The sequence below is a fragment of the Rhagoletis pomonella genome, unplaced genomic scaffold (genome assembly GCF_013731165.1).
Source record: "Rhagoletis pomonella isolate Grant_MI unplaced genomic scaffold, Rhpom_1.0 Rhpom_scaffold_00001, whole genome shotgun sequence".
In the NCBI taxonomy this organism is placed as follows: Eukaryota; Metazoa; Arthropoda; class Insecta; order Diptera; family Tephritidae; genus Rhagoletis; species Rhagoletis pomonella.
The window spans coordinates 69,543,402-69,566,770 of NW_023458555.1; the positions used below are offsets into that span (position 1 = coordinate 69,543,402).

General features: G+C 35.1%; 1 protein-coding gene across 1 annotated transcript in view; it reads right to left on the reverse strand.

The window, feature by feature from the left end:
- Window positions 1-234: 234 nt before the first annotated feature.
- Window positions 235-23,369, reverse strand: part of LOC118732964 (myb/SANT-like DNA-binding domain-containing protein 3) — a 25,677-nt gene continuing 2,542 nt past the window's right edge. The window contains exon 3 of the mRNA XM_036462103.1: window positions 235-534. Within this exon, the coding sequence (XP_036317996.1) occupies window positions 235-534 (300 nt within the window). The remainder of the gene's footprint in view (window positions 535-23,369) is intronic.

Below are 23,369 nucleotides of genomic sequence, written 5' to 3' on the forward strand. Positions count from 1 at the left end.
ACCAAATGTGGTAGCCGTGTTGGCAACATACCAGTCAGTCAGCACGGAGCTGTGGTCGTGAACGCACAGCTATTAGTGAGGAGCTCTTGCCTTGTACACTGTTCGCAATACAAGGCTTGGCTGTTCAAAGGTAGAGTGCCGCCGCCCCACAGTCAACCGTGAGCCCGCGTGACGGCGACGGCCGTTCGCCCAACAGTAGAGCCCCGGCCGGGTAGCGCCGGCAACGCACAGCTACTAGTGAAGGGCCTTTGACTTGTACACTGTTCGCAATACCAGGCTTGGCCATTCAGGGGTTGAGTGCCGCCACACCTCAGTCCACCGCAAGCCCGCGTAACGGCGACGTCGCATAGTAGCAGTAGCGTCGACATCGCATAGTAGCAGAGCGCCGATGTCGCGTAGCAGTAGAGCGCCGACGCCGTCCACTAGCAGAGCGCTGACAGAGTTGCGCCGACGTCGCGTAGCAGCACAGCGCCGACACCGTACCGCCGACGTCGCATAGTAGCAGTAGCGTGGATGTCGCATAGGAGCGGCGCGCTGGGAATCCACCGTTAGGAATTCATACTCGTATTGGCCCGTAGTTATAGTCGAAAGTTAAAACCTCTTCTAGTTAAAATTAATCTTTAACTTTAGAGCAGGCTTTAAGTTTTAGTCATTTATAGACATGTTAGAGGAAGGTTTTCGCTAGATTGACACAAAACAGGGCCATTGATATAAAATGAAAAAAGTAACCAATCGGCATTAGGAAAACTTTGTTATTTTAGCAAGTTCACCCTGTGTCAACTGACTTTTATAAATAATTTTGAAAATGGCGCAGCAAACTGTAAGTAAATAACAAATTTTTGTAAAATATAATTTATTAACATAAATAATTTAATTTTTATAGGAAGTGAAAAGAGTTCGTGAAGTTAATTGCTTGCGGTCCTCCTCTTTCAATTGAAAAGGATCTTGGCGTTCCTTGTATGTTTTCCTATTTCTGGTTGCGATCGTATCATCCAAAATCGCAAACTCTCGAAATATCCTTTGATTTGGAAGCATATTCTTCAAATTAAAACCACTTTTGTATTTTTTCCGCAAATTTTGATAGGAGAACGTCTACTTAAGATTTTAAAACCTCGTCAACCTCATTTTAAATTTAAAACGCCGTTATAAAGTTAAAAGGTCTTTTAAGTTGACTATGAAAGTGTTAAATGAGTGTTTATCTTAATATACAGTTTTAAATGTTAAAACCTGCCTCTAACTTGTCTATAACTACGGGCCATTATGTTCATAGAAATTAAGTAGTAACACGTTTTTTTAGAGGATAAGAAATAAGTAAATAAATTACTATTTTCAAAGGCCCCACAATATAAATTTATTGTAACGGACCCTGGGCACGGCGAGTATACCTCAGCATAGAAAACAGAAGCGTCGGGGCCTTCACAGAAAAAAGCTTGGTTTCATTTTTTATCGTAGTTATTATTCTGTTGACATCTAAATTGCCAAACATTTTATGTCGTTGCCAATACATTGTTTTCCGGTGTTTCTACTGTGAATTTGTATAACTATATTCATAAAAATATTACTAATTTTGGTTTATAATTTTTTTTTCCATCTTGTTATTGCTGAATATCAAAAAGGAATTAATAAATAATGAAAAGTTAGTTACAATTTTAGTAATGGTCCTTGCAAATAATAGTATTTTGTGCCCATCAGCCTGATTACCCCGACTACTAATCTGAGGGAGAAGCGGTCCAGACGGGTAAGAGCTATGGATCCCTTTACACCAATCTTTGGCTATATTTTCCTGGTAGTTCGGTAGGTGGTTTCCACGGCCCATCTTATATTTACCTCCTCAACGGGTTCCGCCTTTAGTCTGTGTTTGCAGGAGGTTAGAGGTATGCCCGCATTCTAAGCAGAATTGGCTTCAGATATTTCCGTCCCTCTCCTTGCCAGCTCGTCGGCTAGGGAGTTACCAGAAATGTACCCATGTCCAGGGACCCATACAACAGTCAAGGAGCATTTTGATACCAGCAGGTTGAGAGTCTTCCTGCATTCTCTGGCTACTTTGGACGTTGTTTCGTTAGAATTGGGAGATTTGATAGCAGCCTGGCTGTTAGAATAGATAGCAGTAGGCCGTTCTGGAGGGTCGAAGGTTATAAGCCTCCATTATGGCGTTTTGAAAAATTAATGCTTGAAAAACGCTACAATGGTTCGATAAGCGAAAACTGAGGTCTAGCGCGAGTTCGTTAGAGTAGATCCGGCTACCCACTCTTTTGTTAAGCTAGGAACCATCTGTATATATGGCCTTGAATCCTGTGTTCAGGTCTGTGGGCCTTTCCCTCTCGTCCCTCTCTAGGATTCTTGCGGTGAGTTCTTTGTATAAACAGAGTACAGGAGTGATAAAATCTATCTGTCGTAGATTATCCGGTAGAGTTTCAAGTACTTTGCTTGTCCGAAGATTAAACATTATTTCCAGAGATTTGGTGGATGTAGTGGGCAGTGCTATCGTGCATGGGATGGCAGCCGTCCTATGCACACGTTCCACCTTAGGAGATTAGACTAGACTGGAACAAGATAATAAATAATGATAAAGTCAGTGTGAAACATATTAACTAGATACCACAAAATCAGAAAAGCAGTAAAATTTAAAATTTAATTAGTAAATACTCGTATTTTTTTCGACCAATACGAGAAAAATTAAAGACTTGCAAGCTCGTTTGTGTAAAGTCAAACGGCGCATAATATATAACCCCAATTCATATTATTATTTCGTAAACTCCAAGCGTAATGTACATGAATTTCCGTCCGCCATGAGGTATCAAAATGCCGTCTCTAGTGATAATAAAATAATTTCTAACTTGTTCGCTCAGCTTTTCAAATCCAATTATTCCATTAACTCACATGCTAACATTTACTATCCTTTTAAACTATGTCCAATTAACTCAATAAATATCCCAGTAATATGTCCCGATGGTGTAGTTGTTTATCTGAAATCCTTAAAGGAGTCCTTTAGTTATGGTCCTGACCAGATCCCTTCTTGTTTTCTTACAAATTATGCTGATTATCTCTATGATAGAGGTGGAGAAACATCGATGTTTGCTACCATAGACGTTTTCGACGTTTTAAAGCAAAACATCGATGTAACATCGATTGTTATTAAAAAATAGGGCGTTTGAAGGCAATATTAAGTTTGTACTTAAAGTTAGTTGTAGCGTTTTTGACAGATATCCCATTAAAAATTACGGCAAAAAGCCGCAAGTAGCTTTAAATATGAACTTAATTTTGACTATGATTACGCCGAATAAGTTTTTACAAATAAAATAAATCAAACGGACCATTTGTGGAGCTATTTCTTTCCATGAAAGTAATATATATGCATTCCAAATATGAACCTAATCGGACCATAAATACGGGTTTTTAAAACATCTCTAAACCTGCGCCACCTAGTGGATTAATTCGTCTTTCATTGTCATCGGGTCTTTAGCTCATCGGGAAGTTGGTTGGAATTGATAGCAAAATTCCAGGATATATGTGTATGTAAGTGATGTTAAATTAAAGCTTGTAAAAACGTAACATTTTCTTCACTGGGGTTAACATAAAAATATTAAAAGGAGAACGGCGACCGCGGTGCTGTAGTGGTTAGCAGTGCGCGTTGGTGACAGGTAATAAGATCAACGGCAATAAGGTCAATTGACTTTATTTCCCACCCTGGTGCGAAATAAAGTCAACTGACATTATTACCTTTTTAAAAACGAAATAAAATCCATTGACATTATTTCTCATTCAAACATTAAATTTGTTTAGTTTCGCGGCGGCCCGCGACAGCGCGCTACACGGCGGGCGCCGCGCTCGCGCCCCGTGTACCCCGCGCGACCGGCGCGCGCACTACGTCACGCTACGCCGCGGCCCCCCGGCCCCCATTCCCCGTCTCCCGCCGTGCTGTAACGCAGGTAGATTTATTTTTTGTATACGTTGAAATAAAATTTTTATATATTTTAAACATCGAGGGCTTATATTCAATAAAATACCCTCTATCTGCTAACTTTTCACAAAGATGAGATTCTGATATAAAAATCCACCTAAGATTTAACCGTCATCTGTGATATTAATGCTACCTTATATAACGACAGGTAATAAAACCCAGATGGTTTCTAAAATCACAATTTAGTTTTGGTGCAAATTGCAGATATATGGTATTAATGAATTCAAGCCCTCGATATTTCACATTTTTATATTTGTAAGTTATTAGAAGCAGGGATGCCAACTTGGCTCAAACCGTGCCATTTACTTCAAATGGCACTTAATTTTTCAATTTGGCACAAAGTGCCAAAATGGTACTTTTGTAAAAAAATTACATTCCAATACATTTTTGTGAAATCCTTTGCGTGCGCTTCTTTTTCTCAACTAAAATCTTCTAATTTATAAAGGCTATTCAACTGGTTTACCTTATTTTATCAAAGCACTTTTGTTTGGAAAATGTAGCTTTATTTTATTGCTAAATGTGAATAATTAAAAGGAATGACACCTTTTTGCCACTTTCACTTTTCTATTTGGCACATTTTGGCCCTTTTTTATCCTCAATATGGCACCTCATAACTAAGGATATTTGGCAGCCCTGATTGGAAGATTTCTGCTGTGTTTTGGGGCAACAACTTGTCTTCAGTAAAAAATCATATAATTTGTTTCTCAAAAGTGTGTGAAAACCAATCAATTCATTTATATGATCTCGGTTCCGATATTAAATAATCAATAATTGTTTATACCCGCATTTTGGCACATTGCCAAGTGCCATCTAGTAAATAGTGTCGTCATTCTCCTTAGCTGCTTGTAAATGATGTCGTCACAAATCGCTGGCGGAGACATGAATACAGTGTAAGAAAATTCTTTTTCCATAATTGTTTCCTTATAGAAAAGTTGGTTTCTTTTCCACCTTAGACATTCCGAATTCGTTCAAAATATGCTAATTTAAAACACAGAATTCTTTCAGTGTTCCTCCGGGGTTTTTGGACATGGACTGTTTCTTCAATTTAATAGTGTTCGCTTTATTTTTGTGGAAACGAAACATGTTTTGCAACGTATGGATCATTTCTACACTCTTTCTTCAAATATTTCTCGTATTCCAGCTGTGCGCATTTAGTTTTTCGCATCGTGTTTTTACATATTCGTAATTTAAATTTTTTTAATAAAATCAAATGGTGGTAGTTCATGATTGTATGTGGATTAATATCACAACACTGAGGATTTGGCAATAACCCTTTTCATCTATTAAAAAACAACACTTACGGGGCAATGTTTATTGTAAGAACAACATTTTTTTCTATGAATCGACATACTTTGGCTGCGTTTCTTTATACATTCCGGATAATCCCATTTCACAGCCGGAATAAACAGAATGCTTTTGAAATATACGTTAACATATCATCAGGAACGTTCTAAAGAATAAGTAAACAAAAAAGTTTATTCCAAACGTTCAGAATGAATAAAGAAATTCAGCCTTTAAGTATTGTTGACGCTATTTCCATTTGAATGAGGAAATAGCGTCAATGACTTTATTTCAAAATTTTTGTTGACTTTATTTCGCTTTTAAAAAGGTAATAATGTCAATTGACTTTACATAGGTAACCATAACCTGGAAAAGGTATACAATTTTGTAGACCTTGGTATCACAATGAATCCTAAGCTTAATTTTAATCCTCACATTAATGTGACAGTCAACAAGGCTAAAGGTGTACTTGCATTTGTGAAACGATGATCAAAAGAATTTAGTGACCCTTATATCACTAAAACACTCTTTACAACATTAGTTAGACCGATTCTGGAATATGGTTCGGTGGTTTGGAATCCAAGGTATCAAATTTACTCAGACAAGATAGAATCAATTCATAAAAACATTTCCTACTTTTTGCTTTAAGAAATTTCCGTTGAGATTCTCAATATACTTATTAATCTTCCTACATTTGTTAGTCGCAGAGAAATGCTTGGTACAATTTTTATGGTTAAATTACTGACAGGCTCAATTTGAAGTCCGCTTCTTCTGGGTGAAGTTAGCCTTAATGTTCCCTCCCGTGTATGAAGACACTTTTGTCCCCTATTTTTGAAAACTTGTAAAACTACGTTGCTTATGCCAGGATTTTAACTCTCATTCCAGCACATTTGATATATCTGATTCACTTTTCAGCATTAAGAGAGCGGATAGTAGCTCTCAATAAATGATTGACTAACATAAATACATTATAACCAGCTGATGAATTTGGTTTTGTAACTGAATAGTTTTAGATCTCGACACTTAACAAACTCCTGCCTTTCGTGACTCGGCGCAAAAATTGACAATAATGGTTTCGTACGTCATGCGAACTGCGCCCCTCGCGCGGATGGGCGGGAAAGGAGGGTAAAACCGTTGGGATTATTATTATTATTTTTATTACAAAACCTAATGCAGCGCCGAAGTTTGTGAAACACCGAAGAGTTTCTTTTCCATTAATGGAAGCAGTGGATATACAATTGGATGCACAAGTAGCAGAAGGTCTTCTTAAGAACGTTGAAACCAGCGAGTGGGCTACGCCAATTGTCGTGGTGCGGAAAAAGGGTGTTGGAGTCCGAATATGCTGGGACTATAAAGTTCCGTTGAACTCGGTTTTATTGGTCGGTGAACAGCCATTGCCAACAGTAGATGAGCTGTTTAGAAAAATGGCAGGTGGCGTAATATTTCCGAAAATTGATTTGGCAACAGCATACCTAGGGACACGAATTTCGATACGATACGATACCATATCGATACTTTTGGCATTCGATACCGATATTTTCTACTCGATAGTTTTAAAACGATATTTTTTGGAATCGAGTACCAGAACCCTAGTATCGCATCGAATGTCATAAACTCACATTACATAATGTTATTAACAGCTCAACCTAATATTACCGGCGAGAGTTTTTCTACGCACGCACGCAAGTTTTTCTCATTTGATAAACCGAAATCAATTTGCGTGCGTGATTTCTCAGAGTTGCATTTCTGTCAAATTTAGAGAAATGTGCTGAGAAAAATTTTAATCCATAGTCGTGCCAAAATGCCAATTGAGCATAAATCTCAAATCGAAATGTCACGCAAGACAAATCTTGGAATTTGAGTTAGCTTTTTACGCATATAAGGTTGGCCTGTAACAATTCTTCCCGATATAAATTGGGCTTTAAAGAGCAGAAATCTGAACTATAGTTAGGATTGCATGCGGTAGGATTTGAACCCGCGGCCTCGGTGTTTTAAGTCAACACCTCAATCTCAACGTTTTGAAATAATAATAAAGTCCGGCGCTTACACAATATGTTAGTGTTTGGCCGAACTTCTCCTCCGATTTGTCGCGTGCGCCTTAATGTTGCGCCACAAAGGAGGTTCCTTCAGTTTTATGTCGACTCTGAACGGCGATTGTATTTTATGGCAAGCTGTTTTTCATTTTCAAGGCTTGCGCACTTTTAACCACTGCACCACAGCGGCCTATATGCGAGACCTATATTCAGATAAATGTTTTGGTTTTTGGTATCGATATCTGGAATATCGAGTCTTTTTATTCCGATATTAAAGGGTACCCGATATTTTTAAAGCGATGTTTTAAATGAGTACCATATCGATACTTTCGGTTCGATATCGTGTCCCTAAGCATACCTGTAACGATAGGCACCTTATTACGCGTGTTTAGTCGATGAGATGCATACCAAAATAAACAATAAACCAATGCTTTGGTTTTTAGGGTATTCGGTTGTTGTTGTTGTAGCAGCATACAAATTCCCCAAAGACTTTTTGGGGAGTGTTGCTGGAGTGACAGTCTTTGGCCAGATATAAATCTGGGTCGTTCCGGTTACGTGGACCCGACTGTCGTGTTTGCATCTACCACATCTGCACATACCAAGAAAAGCGATAAGCACTGCATTATCCCTTCCAACAGCATGAGGGTTGATGCAGCTATGCACTTATACGTAATTCAGGGGGGGGCATACCAAAAAAAAGTCAAAACCAATAATTACTTACTAAAAAATTGTTTATTATAGCAAAAAATTATTGTAACCATTTGTTGTACAAAAAAACAAGTAAACAGAAGTCCACAAAAGTTGATATCAAACTATTCGTCGATTTAAATTGTTAACTTTTTACTGAGCATGTTTATTTTACGAGGAGGAAGCATCGAAAGCCTAACCCCGTCAGTGTGAGACTTTAGCCCAAACTAAACTTCCTACCGTCATGTACCGTTCCCCTCCCGGTACCACCATCAAGGATTTCGTCGGGATTATAACACTGTGTAACTGATAAGGTTATAGATTCTCTTCTTCTTTTTATTTGGCGCTGTAACCGCCAAAGCGATTTTGGCCAACTGACGCCAATTGGAAATGCCAAGTGAAGCCAGAATACTTTCGGAGGTGGGGCTTCGGTATCCATTCGAACGACATGGTCAAGCCAGTTGAGCCGCTGTATTTTAATTCGCCATATACCAGCACGGGCATGATGAGTGACTTATAGTGTGGTTTTCGTACGTCGAGAGAGGACTTTACTCCTGAATTTCCTACTCAGTCCAAAGCCAGTACTTGTTCGCAAAAGCGATTCTGCGTTTCCATGCTGACATTATTATCTCTGTTAATGCTGGTTCCCAAGTAAACGAAATTCTCTACTTTCTCGAAATTGTAACTGTCAACAGTGGCAACCTTGGCACCCACGCCAAGGCGCGAGTGTGCTGACTGTTTGTTTGATGACAGGAGATACTTCGTCTTGTCCACGTTTACCACCAGACCCATTTGCTTTGCTTCCTTGTCCAGCTTGGAAAAGCCAGGACAGACTTCGCGGTTTTTCTTACCGTTGATGTCAGTGTCATCGGCATAAGCCAGCAATTTTACGCTCTTGTAGTAAATTGTTCCTGAGCGGTTCAGTACTGCAGATCTTATTATCTTCTCCAACATCAGATCAAAGAAGTCACATGAAAGAAAGTCATCCTGTTTGAAACCCCGTCTGGTGGCGAACGGCAACAGAGCAGAGCTGGTGGTATTGCTCAACGTCATTTTTCACTGCCGTATGAGTTTTTAGGGGATGCCGAATTCAGATAGCGGCATATAGGAAACTCCTTTTAGTGCTGTCGAAAGCGGTTTTAAAGTCGAGAAATAGGTGCTGAGTGCCGATCCTTTTCTCGCGGGTCTTTTCCAAGAGTTGGGGTATTGTGAATACCTGATCTATGGTAGACAATACATTCGCTAAGACCTTGCAACCTATGCTTAGAAGGCTGATCCCGCGGTAGTTGGCACGCATGGCGGGGTCGCCTTTCTTGTGGATTGGGCAGAGCGCACTTGAATTTCAGCCGTCGGGCATGCACCTTATTACCTCTTTGCCATAGTAATTAAATAGCTCAGTTGACAGGCCGTCAGCTCATGCAGCTTTTGGCTGATATCGACTCCATTGTCATCGATTGGGACCTCGGTTTCGTCTTTTCCACTTCGTTCAGTGCTTCTGCCATTCACAAGGGTCGATAAGTGTTCCCTCCATAATCTGAGTACGTTCTGGACATCGGTAGCCATGATTGTTCGTACAAGAGTCTTGAAACCGTCCGTAAGTCGCTCAACTCTCTGCTAAAAATTTCGGGTGTTTTTTTCTGTCGGCCAGCATTTCAAGCATTTTCTCACACTCCTCATCGTACCAGTAATGAGCGGGAAATGTGTTTCCACTGATCGCGCAAGTCGGTTTGTTGAAGAGTGCTCTCTCATAGCAGGTGTGAGGGTCGAGCGCCGAATCTATTGGCCGTCTGTTTTGATTGCAGCTTTTCGACGTTGAACTTTCCTTGGATTGTTGGGGGCCCTTTTTTTATTTTCCCTAGGACATCAACCAGCCGGGCAGAGGCACCATCCCGATTAAGGGTTCGGATATTTCAAGTGCATCCCCTAAAATCATAGTCCTTCCTTTCAAAAGAAGGGGGTATCATCCGAGGCATGTGTTTTCTTTTCATTGGGCAGGGTTTTAACGTGGCCGGACCCAAACCCAGCGCACGCGGGCCACTCCCAGTTGAATGACAGTCAAAAGCTTTGCAGTACTGGGAAATGTACAAAACATAGTGGTCAAAAGCGAATATCTCAACTAAACCCTGATGTTTTTTTAAATTCATGCTCTACATACCTGTATAGTATAGTCGGACCAAACGTTATTCAAAATAAAAAATGTAAAAAAATGAACTTTTTTCCGTATACTCTGTAATATTCCTCCGCAATTTTGTAAGGTAAACTAATAATTTATAATCACTGCTTTGCAGCGAAATATCTTCTCTTAAATTATATACATAGCTATGTATAAATATGAGGACGTATTGAACATTTTGAGTATGCAGATTTTTTATGCTGGTATATTCATTTATGCTAAATATATTACTTGATTTTGTTTTATCACACTTAAGAAGTAAACGTCTTGGCTGTTCACCCAACCGGTCTATAGTTCTATCAATAATCCCAGATTGGTTCTGTGATACAAAACTTTCGTTGTACACTTAGAAAAGACTCAAACCTAAAGACAAAGTAATAAACAATTGAACTATTTTTGCTCTTTGTCGACTGCAGCCAGGTTTTTACCCTTTTCAAATGGAAGTGCTTTGAAGTTAGAGAGAATAACTTGATACAGAACCGGATGATCCACATATCCACTTTTCAAATCAATTTACTAATTATTTTGTTAGCGTTGGGAGTATAATTTGTTATACAGTATATGTATAGGAAAAACCTTAAAAGTTAGGAGGGGGGCCGAAATTATCAAGCAAGCATTTAGTGGTACTATTTTTGAATATCTAGGCAAAAATTTGGAAGTTAGGGGGGCCCGGGCCCCCCCTGCCCCTACCTGTCTACGCCCATGCATTTATATATGCTTATCATATGTAATACTTGTGTAAATATGTATGTGCATTGTACATATATGAGACATTCTTTTTCATATCGGACTCCAAATTTGGTGTCACACTTTCGATTGCCTCCAATTTATTTTTATGGGTTCTGTACAAGAAATAAGCTAATGCGGCGTTATTGCTGCATTTAAAATGAAACATTTAGCATATTCGAACATATTTTTTCGAAGAGCGTTCATGCTATAGCATTTAGCAAATGTACATTTACGCGTGTTCGAAATCGTATGCTTTTGACAAACAGCCGCGTTTCAGTCGCTTATTCAGATCCATATCTATTACGATCAATTCTCACACAGAAGATAATGTGCAAAAAACCCTACTGAAAATGAAGAAACAAATTTTAAATCAAAAATTCAATACAAAAACTTGAATTGTTTTAACCATAACCGAACATTTGTTTGTGTATATATTCATATGTTGGTGCTTTCAATTAAAATTTCCTCACTTAATTAGGAAACAAAACCAACAGAGTTGAGCACAAATTGATCTAGATTTCTATCAGCATCACATCGATGTTAAATTTGCGTAACCTTTCTTTATCCAAATAACTAGCCAATTCCCGCTTGCTTCGCGGCGCCTAATAACATATTTTGAGTGGGCCAAAGCAAAAATTGCGTTTAAAAGCAAAAACGGTATGTCAAGTAAAAAAGTTTAAACAACTAAATAGCAGAATCCTCCTCTTACATATGCCAAAAATAGTAGCACTTTGGTGCCATATGGAGTACTGATTTCTCTCGGTTTCGTGAATTTTGCTGATGGTCTTATTTCCACCTGTGAAATCTCTGCCAAGCGTGCATAATCTTCTTTGATCTTGCAACTACAACATGCGGAAGCCAATATAAGTCCTTATAAGGAAACATAAGAGCACAGATGAGCGTTTTCTGTTATAAAAGGGGCAAAGGATCCTCGCTGCCGCACAGGATGAAAAGTTTTCCCGTACATTGGCTAAATGAGTCGTGTCAGCCATAACTTCGGTATTGATAACATATGTAGCCATGTTAAATTTCATGACGTTAGCATAAGCGGTTGCAGAGATAAGCGATAGGAGATGTTCAGTTTGTATGGGAGGTGCCACGCCCCTTTTACAATAGCTCCCAGTTTTCGCCATAACTTTCAACATTTTATTGTGACGTTTGTATATGTGTAGATATTCATTATTTTCTCACTGTATAACAACACTAGGAATATGCCGACCCCAAGGCTTCCTATCGTGTAATTTTTTAGTCCAAATATTCCTTTTCAATTGGATAATAAATGTTCCAAGTATGAGCCAAATATGCAAATAAATGCAGTTTTTAGAAAAATCCAGACACCAGTGCCACCTAGCGATTAAATTTTTAGTCGAACGAAATCGGTCCAGCCGTTTGGTGACATACAATATACGGAAAACTCCATGAAATTGTGAAATCGTGACGTCTCAGCTTTCTTAATTTTTCGGCAACAACAACAAAAAGTTTTGAATTTTTTTAATCGAGAAACCTTCCACACAGAAGATCCAAAAAAGCTCTTTTTACAGAATTGAAATCGGTTCAGCCGTTTGGTCAGGCATTGCCGTCATACGGAAAACATTTCATTTGTATATATATAGAATACGTTAGGGTGCCCATCGAAAAGGTTTTTTTTTGGAAATTTCAAGACCATATCCTCTAATTTTATTTGTTTTTATGAGAAATATTATTGCCTATTTTGATAGATTTTTTAAAAGTCATTTAGACTACGTGACCTGATGATTTGGGTCAGAAAATACGGTTTTGTAGATTTGAGTTTTTGGATGAATATTTTCGATTCGATTTCAAAGATCGAATATGATCTGAAAAGAGGATATATAGGCCTCTAAAATGGTATATAATAATCTATTGTCGGACTTGGCTTGTTGGGATATTTTATCGGGTAAAATAAAAAAACCCATATTTCTCTTATTTTTTTTTTAATTTTGACCATCGATAATTTTCACAATTTCAAAATATCTAAAACTATATAAAATTAAATCTATTATTTACTATTACTAGTATCTGACTGTCAGACAGTAATTTCAAAAAACTCAAAGCTAGCTATATTTTAGCTGGAGTAGGATTTGTCCGATTTCAAAAATATTCAAGACGGTACTTAAGGAAACTAAGCACAATGTGCATACCAAATATGTTCGAGATCGGTCAAATAGTTTTTGAGAAACGCATATATCATATAAGTGGGCGGAGCCATCCCCATTTTCCTAAAATTTCTTAAAAACCACTTCTTTGGTAAAGAGCGATTGTATATATCAATTTTGAATAAATATTGATGAATTCCTTAGTCACACTGCTCAAAAAATTTTAAAGTCCGGTACATACATACATATAATTTCAGAGCCGTATTTAAGAAAAGTTGCCTATCTTCGACAATTTTTATGCGATTGAAATAATAAGGGTATTCATCAAACCTTACAAATGCATTGTAAACCGTATAAACTTATAATTGTGTAAACCTTATAAATGAACTGTCAAAATTTGTATGGAAACTCGTTTACACATTTCCGATAAATGTCTCCAGCGATTTCACTGAATAAACTTGATAAATCGAGAACATCGCTGTCGCACATATAGCTATGTTTCCTTGGGCAATAATCGGGATCCGCATAAAAATTTTACACGAAAATTCAACAACAGCGATATGATCCTGATAGATATCTGGTTCAATTTATTATCCGTTCTGTTTGTTTTATTTCACTCATAATTTGGATGCATAGTTTGGTAGCCGTGACAAATGAATTCATACTAGGGATGTTGCGAATGTGGAATTTTAGACATCCGCGGATGCGGATGCGGATGCGGATGCGAATGCGGATGTCATGTATTTTTAAAAAATAATTTAGGTAGGTAAATTAGGTGACTTAAGTAAATAAAAAATGGAAAGGTTAGTAATTTTTAATAATCTGCCTTATCCTGAGTTTCGCCCGAAAATTTGTATTCCGCCCACAGTAAATACATGAAAACCATGAAGTGAAAAGTGAACCGGGCCGGGAAAAATGAAACTCATGATAAGATTGAATGTTTTTTTAGTACTTGAACTTAAAAATTGGAACATTCTATTTAATAAGAACGTTTTAAAGGGTCGTAAATCAAACCTGCGCCACTTTATAACTACTCGCTCTAAGCGACAAACTTTAAAAACTTGAAACTTGACAAAATTGTAAATTCATTTCGATTGGGACTGCACCAGTTGAGAGGACTTTCAGTTATATTTATTTATTTTTATTGCGGTGCAATAATTACTTTCTGAGAATTTCATCGGGGCCGCAAATGTCGGATGTATCCTCCTGACTTCCATCTTCACAATCTAGCATCATGGCACGATCGTTGTTTAAACACCGTTGTTTTCCAAAGAATTCTTCATTCTCATTCTTTTGGTTGTTTCGGAATTCGGAGAACCTGTCACGTCATCAGCGTTTTCCGATTTTAGCTTTTGTAATTCATTTTTAATGCTTTATTCTGTGACTGGTCAGATATATGTATGTACGTGTTATCAGTGCACTTGCATCATTTTTTAGGGACCGCAAAAAACACTTATTTTTTTACGAGTTAAATTTGGCCTAATATTTTTTATTCCGAAATAAACATCCTTTCCGGATAATAAACAAACCTCTTATCCAAATTAAACAAATTTGGTAGCATATGAACGCGGACTGAAGTAGCTTTTAAACAGAAAACACGAACGAAGATTACCAGCTAGATTTAAAATTTTTTTATAATCTAATACTAAAGAAATTCGTAAAAATACATACCTGACCAAAGGTTTGTTCTATGGTTATTAATTAACATTTTTTATTGAAATATTTTTCAATATGTGGCTTTCCTCGTTTAGACATTTCAGTTTTAAAGCTATTTAAGTCCTCTTTCATTTGATACCAAACTGGTTTAATTTGGATAAGGATCCGGAAAGTACTTTTATTTCGGAATAAAAATATTTGGCCAAGTTTAACTCGTAAAAAAACTGTAATTTTCGGTGCCTTCAATATTCGCATTCGCAAAAGATCCGCATTGATTTTTGCGAATGCGAAAGCGAATGCGAATGTTAAAATTAATGCGGAAGCTCCGCGGTTGCGAATGCGAATATTCGCAACAACCCTGATTCATACACAAACGGACATTCTGCCATTGTTTCTTTTAACTTGCTTCAAACAAATCGCCGTTATGTTATGTGTATATTTATTTAAATAGATATTACCTCGTAAATATAATTTTTTCCTATTTAGTTAGTTAGGTTTTATAATTTCTTTGTCCTCGTGCTGGTAGTATAAGGTTACTGATACTGAGCTCGATAATCAAAGAAAACACGACTATTGTCGCAAGTATAAACGAAAGAAAGTATAGGTCGTTCATGTAACAGAGTGCGTAAACTTATAAGATTATATGCTGGATAAAATTATCGGTGTAGATGTATATATTTAATTTTAGATAGTACTAAATATTGTGAGACTGTGGAAATTATCGATGGTCAAAATTTTAAAAATTAAGAGAAATATAGGTTTTTTTTATTTTACCCGATAAAAAATCCCAACAAGCTAAGTCCGACAATAGATTATTATATACCTTTCTAAAAGCCTAAATAAAATAGTAATTCGAAAACTCATAAATCTACAAAATCGTATTTTATGACCTAAATCGACAGGTCGGGACCTCTAAATGACCTTAAAAAACTCTGTAAAAATACGCAATATTATTTCTCATAAAACGAATAAAATTAGGAGGTAAGGTCTTGAAATTCCCAAAAAAAAATTATTTTCGATGGGCACTTTAATATATGTACATATATGGGAAAACCTAAAAAATAGGTACACCTCCAAAAAAAATTTTAATTTTTAAATTTGTGAGCACACCTATGTTTTATATATCATTTTATTCGTATTCTCTTAATAAATCGATTAATATAAGTGTAATTCATTTTAATCAAGTGCTTCAAAAGTTAGACGAGGAATAAACATGAAATAGAAAACAAAAGAATAAGCTGGGTTCAAATTACGTTGTTCAAGTTGTAAATTTTGAGCAGAGATTTTGAAAGTTGAACTCACTAAATTGGGACGATCTAAATTCAATGGCATCCTCCGTTTTACCAGATTGGCTCCGGTTTTCGAGATAACGGTATTTGAAAATTTGATAAAATTATAACTATTTTATAAATAACTCCATCAGTTTTGAAGTTATTTTACTAAAATTTTGCACATAATGTTTTTTTAATATTACCTTAATTATTTCTTAAAATTATCGAAATGGGTGCACTTTAATGTATAGCTCCAATACAACTGATTACTCAGATATGTGTTTTTGCACTATAACTCTAACTTCATATCTGATTAATAAATTGTATGCGTGCTATATGTTAAAGTGAACCTATACTAAATTTTTACTTATTTAATTGGAGGAGTTATAACGCAAAACAGCATCTCTGGACAATCAGTTGTATGGGAGCTAGATTTTAGGGTGAACCGATTTCGATGATTTTATGAGATAGTGAAGGAAATATTAAAATACAAGCGTTTGCAAAATTTTAGTAAAATATCTTCAAAGCTGAGAGTTTTTTTATAAAATAGTTCAAATTTAAGCAACGTTTCAAGTACCGCTATCTCCAAAAGTGGAGACAATCGGGCAAAACTGGGGACGCCATTGGATTTAAAAGGCTCCAATTAAGTAAGAGCAACTATCATAACCTTTGTCGAAAAAAATTTGATTTGATGCCACGCTCGAAATATTCTGACTACAAGAAGGAGCATAATTAAAAGTACTAAATCGGGGTTTTTACACACTTCTAGAGACAAATTTTTTTAAGCATTTTGGAGGTATATGTAATTTTATAAGGACTAGCAGTTATAGAAAGATTTAGATCGTTTCGACGTATTTTCCAAATGTGCATTCAATTAAGGTGTTTTTGCAATAGAAATTACGCTCAAGATCGCAGAATATTTTATCTTTAAAAGTTAGTTTATTCTGAAAACACACCACTTGCTAAGGTATCAAATTATTCGTAATTGTTTGCCGAATACAATACATACTTAATAAGTTCTTAAAATTAAATGCTTCAAAACCTATACGCAATAAACCGAAAATTTTGAAAATTGTGAAATGTGGAGCTACAGACTTCGAGTTACTTGCCATTTCGTTACTTTTTAATGCACACTTTTCGTACCTACTACATAAGAAGTGGACACATAAGTGCTAAACAGGGACCCAACCGGTTTTGACTTTTATAACAAAAGTTTCGAGAAAAAAGTTATTTTGTGACTTTTATTTTCTGAGAAAAAAATTACTGTTATAATTTGACTTTTATTTTTTCAGTCAAACAATAACGGTTAAAATGTGACTTTTATTTTTTCCGGCAAAAATAAAAGGCTTAGCTAAATAACAAAAAAACCTTAGGTCTAAATAAAGTACCAATCGATTCGTCTTGCCTCCTAGATTTCAAAAATATATAATTTGTTGATGTTCGGGTTCTGACTCAGCAAACGAGACCAAAACTAGCTGCCGTTTGATGCCCGGGATAGCAACATATTAAATGCCAATTCTTAATGAAGATCCGTGGAGTATTTCTTTGAATGTTTTCTATGTAATTAAATATAATGAGGAATTGATTTAATAATAATTTTCGAGAAGTCCGTCAGAGCTGGGTAAATGCAATTACATTACAATTACAATTACATTCCTCAGTAATTGTAATTAGGATTCAATTCCTTTAGTTCACTGCAAAGGAATCGATTACTTTTTCAATTCCTTGAAGTAATTTCAAATGGAATTGTTTTTTTCTTTAATTCCATTACAAGGAATTTCATATTGTAATTGGAATAAATTACGTGCTAGTAATGTAATTTCTTTTATTTCAATTCCTTTGAAAGGAATTGAAAATGTAATTTTTTTTCCAATTCCTTTGAAAGGAATTGAAAATGTAATTGATTTTTTTTCCAATTCCATTCCTCAAAGTAATTTAAAAAGTAATCGAAAAATTTATAAAAAAATTTTTTTACTGTTGAATTGCAATAGCTTTGTTAAATTTCCTGCTAGTATTTCATACAAAAAATTATTGCACTTTCACTTAACCCTTGCAAACTTGTTTATTTATCCATCGATTTTCATCGGTAGTAGTGTTTTAACCCGCAAAATAAGCAGAGTTTGGCTAGTCTATACTAATATATATTTTGAAAGGCGTTTTTTTCTGTTCGCAAAGCTCGAGAAAGGCCGTACCGATTTTTTTGAAATTTCGGAATCTACTGCAGACTTTCCAAGGATGGTTATAGCTAAAAAAAGTTTCGATATAGAAAGGGGGCGTGGCACCTCCCATACAAACCGAATTTTTAAAACTGCATATATTTGTGGTAGAGGACTAGAACTGGGTATGGTGATATCTATATACATATATAAGACCAATTCCATACTCATGGAGAAAAATTTGCATGGTTGGAGAATGGCGTGTGGCACCTCCCATATAAACCGAGCTTTTCATATTGCATATTTCTGGAAGTGTTCATGGTAGACTGTAAGCCTTTTTAAAACTCTTAATTTGACACCCACATGCCAACATTGCATTTACTTTATCAATTTAACTGAGTTACAATTTCCAAATAGGTGGCAGCCCCCTCAAAAATATTTCCAACAGTTATCTTTCTCAAACCTTTTTAATTTGATACCCATATTGTAATATTTTATTTATTTTATCAATGTAATTTAGTTAAATTTTCAAACAGATGGCAACCCTCCTCAAACATATTTTCGGCAGTAAGCCTTCTTAAAACTCTTTAGTTTGACACCCACATGGCAATATTTCATTTTTTTTAACAATTTGACTGAGTTTAAATTTTCAAATAGGAGGCCTTTTCTTAAACCTCTTTAACTTAATACCCATATTGTAATAATTCATTGATTTTAAATTAATTAAATTTTAAAATAGGTGGCAACCCACCAAATTTTTGCGATATCATTGGTTCTGGTATTATACCGAATAATAAAAAAAATATTATTCGAATCGGTTCAGCCGTTCTCGGGTTTTGATGACCGTGACATACGAACACAACATTTTTATATATATATAGATATACATAGAAGATGTCCAATGTGTGCTTTCGATTTTAATCTTTGACCACAACAAAAATTCCACATTGTATATTCATGAATGAACTTTCAGTTTCTCGATTACTTTTACAATTCCTTTGAGTAATTGGAAAAACTAAAGTACTCTTGCAATTCCAGGTAATGGAATTGAAAAAAAATCAATTACATTTTCAATTCCTTTCAAAAGAATTGGAAAAAAATTACATTACTAGCACGTAATTTATTCCAATTACAATATGAAATTCCTTGTAATGGAATTAAAGAAAAACCCAATTACATTTGAAATTACTTCAAGGAATTGAAAAAGTAATCGATTCCTTTGCTGTGGACTGAAGGAATTGATTCCTAATTACAATTCCTTGGAATCTGTAATTGGGAGTAATTTAATTCCTAAAGGAATCATTACGACCCAGCTCTGAAGTCCGTACTATACTGGTTATTTAAAATCATTTAAAACACATAGGACATATGACAACTTCAGTATCAGCATTGACATCTTCAATTTGCAATTCAAGCGGATCGAAATTAAAACTTTTTTACTCCCAATTTTCAAACAATTCAAAAACAAAGTCTTTTCATTCAAGCAGTTAATTTATTTTATAAAATATTGTTATTTAGCTTTAAAAGGCAAATTGTTTTCAAATTTTGGTCGGACAAATTATAACGTAAGTCCGTTAAAACAAGTTTCAATGCTGAAAAAGCTCGTTCAACACTAACTTTCGTTGCAGGTACTGAATGGACAACAAAAGCAAGTTTTCGGAGCCATGGGAAAGAGTATTTCTTGCTGTTCCAATATTCGATTAAATCCACGTCAATGTCGATTCGCTTCTCTTTGTAGGAATCAATCTCGTAAAAAGCTTTTCGGATTTCATCCTTAACCTGGGAAGCGTCCTCATCGGATGACGAATTTGCCAACTCAAGTTCGAGTAAGCCGCTTCTTAAAACGGAAGATGAGTTTTGTATTGACGATTCGTCAACCAAAAATGACAATTCCTGTTTTTTAAATTTTAATATTTTAATAGGCTTGTCCGATCTTGCATCCTTTAGTGCAAATAAAACAAAGTTATTCCACTATTGTTGCCGAACGTTTCGCTAAACTCATTAGCATCTTCAGGGGCTGGTTGTTTATTTTCACTGTATCAACAATAAGTACAAAAATTACAAATATGCAATAACGTTTGACAAAAATTACATAAGGAACATACATGTATGCAGCAGCAATGTCATCGGTATCTTCTTTCTTGTTTATTGTTTTTTCTCTTTTTTGCATTATTCTTAGGCTCTCCAGTGTATACCTTGTCTTTTCCCTTTTTTCCTTGTCTATTATTATTGTGTTTGCAAAGTCAGCTGTGTGCCCACTAGTGGTTATGTGTTGTGATAGTGCTGTATTGGTTTTGTGTTATTTTATGTCTGCCTGGTGTTCTGCTAGTCGAACGCCGAGAGCGCGTTTTGTTGTTCCTATATATATTATTTTGTTACAGGCTTCGTTTTCTTTGCCTTTACATGTTATTTCGTAAACTACGTTTTTCTGTTGTTTGGTGTCTATAGGGCTTTTTGTTTTTGTGTAAATCGTAGATAAAGTGTTATTGGACTTGTAGGCGAGAGTGATATTTTGTTTTCTAGCCAAGTCGCGATCGAGGTTTTCGGATAGTTTGGGGATGTATGTTATGCTGTGGTATTGTTTTTTCGTGTCTGTTGTTTTTGTAGATGTTGCTCTATTTTGAGGGCTGGTTATTTCCATTACTTTCTGTTGTATAAGTTCGCGTATTAGGTAGTCGGGGTAATTGTTGCTTTTTAGTATTTTTCTTATTTTGTCTATGTTTGCGTCATGAAATCGTTGGTGGCTTAAAGTAAGTATTTTATGTATTAGGTTTTTGGCGGTGTTTATTTTGTATTTGGTGGGTTGTGATGAGTAGTAGTTAATTAGGCGGCCAGAAGATGTAGGTTCGGAGTACCAGTCCAAAAGTAAGCTATTTTTCTCTCTGTGAATGCAGACGTCTAAGAAGGGGATGCGTGCGTTTTCTTCCATTTCTATGGTAAACTGGAGTTTGTTATGGTATTTGTTTAGGGCCGTTTGCACCATCTGCAGTTAGGCACTTAACCTAGAGTTAGCTAAATTTTCGTTTTCTCCATGTGTAGTTAGCGTCCATCTGTCAGATAAGTTTGAGTTAAGTTTACTGGAGCTTCGGCTGCCAGTTAACTGCTAACTAGAACCAAAACTGACAGTTGACAGCGATAAATAAATAAATTTTTATATTTGTATGGGCCAAATTCCAATGAATTTTGTTTGCTGGGTTGGAGCTGCTTCGGACGATGGAGTAAAAGGCGAAATGCTTATATTTTTCCCTTGTCCCTCCTACGCGTTTCGACACTCTCGTGTCATCTTCAGGGAGTCTGTTTTATTTGAACGATAAACAATAAACATGAAGAACGAACGAAAACCATGATTAACAAAAACATAATAATAGTTGCATACATACATACATATATACAAAACAATAGTTACATATGTACATGTATACTTAACACTTATTATCTACACACATAATATCACTTGAAACTCACATTAAATATTGACAAGAATTTTACATTAATTTGCACACATTGAAAGTAATACAACATTTAGGATGAATTACTTGAATAATTGCAAATGTCAGAAAGCTAGAAAATCGCATTGATTTTTAATATTTTTTTTTAGCTGACGCTGTTAGGCATTTTCTTCCATATTAAAAGAAACTTTGAGCATGGTCGAACATATTTTATATGGAAGAAAAGAAACAACACCGGCAGCCCACAAAATTATTAAAAATCAACGCGGTTTTCTAGCGTTCTGAAATTTGCACTTTGACCTACTAAAATTGAATGAGTTATAAAACTGTGTAACCGAATTTTTTTTTAAACTCTGAATAAAAAGTTCGAAATTTTTGGGGTATTTCGGTAAAATTGGTTGAATTTTTAAAATTTTTGTACAACGTTTGAAATGTGGGTTTATATGGTGTGCGTTATATAATGCGGTAGACTTTTATAAAAAATATTAAACATCAAATAAGAATATGAGGGTCCATAAAATAAACAAAAGTAATATAGTAAAAACTGGTCAAAATAAAAAGTTTCTATTATTTCTTCCACCACTGTATATGCATAAATAAATATTTATATAAATTATTTTTCACATTCTTGTTTTATTTAATTTCATTAAATTCTACCCAAAAAAGGAATCCATTAAATTAAATTAAAATAATTTGATGGAGTTATAATGATGTGAAAAGAAATAGGGACGCGACATTTCGACCACTTTTGACTAATTTCTTGATTTCTTTCTTTGTTTAATGTTTATTATTTCTTTTTAATCTGATCTTGAATTTAATGGGCTATAAAACCACATACTTCGATTTTTTCTAAAAAATTTGACTAAATACTTTGTTGTCAAATTTTGTTGCATTTTTCTAAAAAGTTTTGAATTTAGTTTTTGTTAGATAATTCATTTTAAAAAGAAATAATAAACATTAAACAAAAAAAAAGAAACCAGTCAAAGGCGGTCAGAATATCGCGTCCCTATTACTTTTCACATCACTATAACTTCATCAAATTATTTTAATTTAATTTCATGCATTCTTTTTATTCTATTTTAATTCAGTCTTATTTTATTTCGAATCAGTTCTTTTTATTGAATTTCTATTAAATCCTCTTCTATTTTTGTTTCATTCCATTTATCTTTTAAGTTTTTTAGTTATTTATTTACATGCTTGCCTTTTTTTCATTTACTTATTTTTTGTTTGTTAATGAATTTATTTATTTACTTGTTTCACTTTATTCTTATTACATTTACTTTTATTTTATTTTATTCTATTTGATTTTCTTTGATTATATTTTATCAAAGTTCTTCATTTATTTGTTTATTTTATTTTATGGAACTTAACTTAAGCTCATTATATAATATTTATTTATTTATTTTATATTATTATTTCATTTTATTTTATTTTAATTTATTAATTTTAATTTAAGCTCATTTGATCATGATTATTTATTTATTTTATTTTATTCGGTTTGATTTTATTTCATTTTTATTTGTATTTATTTATTTAATTTAAATTTATTTAGTATTTAGTTATTCAACTTGTTTATTTTTATTTTATTTTTTTTTTGTCAATGTTATTGTGGCTTGTTAACATTTTATTTTTAATATTTTTATTGAGCTTTGTACCACGATTGTTTATTAGGAAAAATTGAAAAAGCAACAAAGTCTAAGCGGTAGAAGTTATAACACTATTTCGGAGATCACCACATCTCCTCATCAGACTTCTTTTTCTAGACTTCAGCAGGGATCGAACCTGCGAATTCGATGTTCAAAGTCAGAAGCATTAACCACTGAGCTATGTACATCCCGTAAACTCTTGTTGCTAATTCA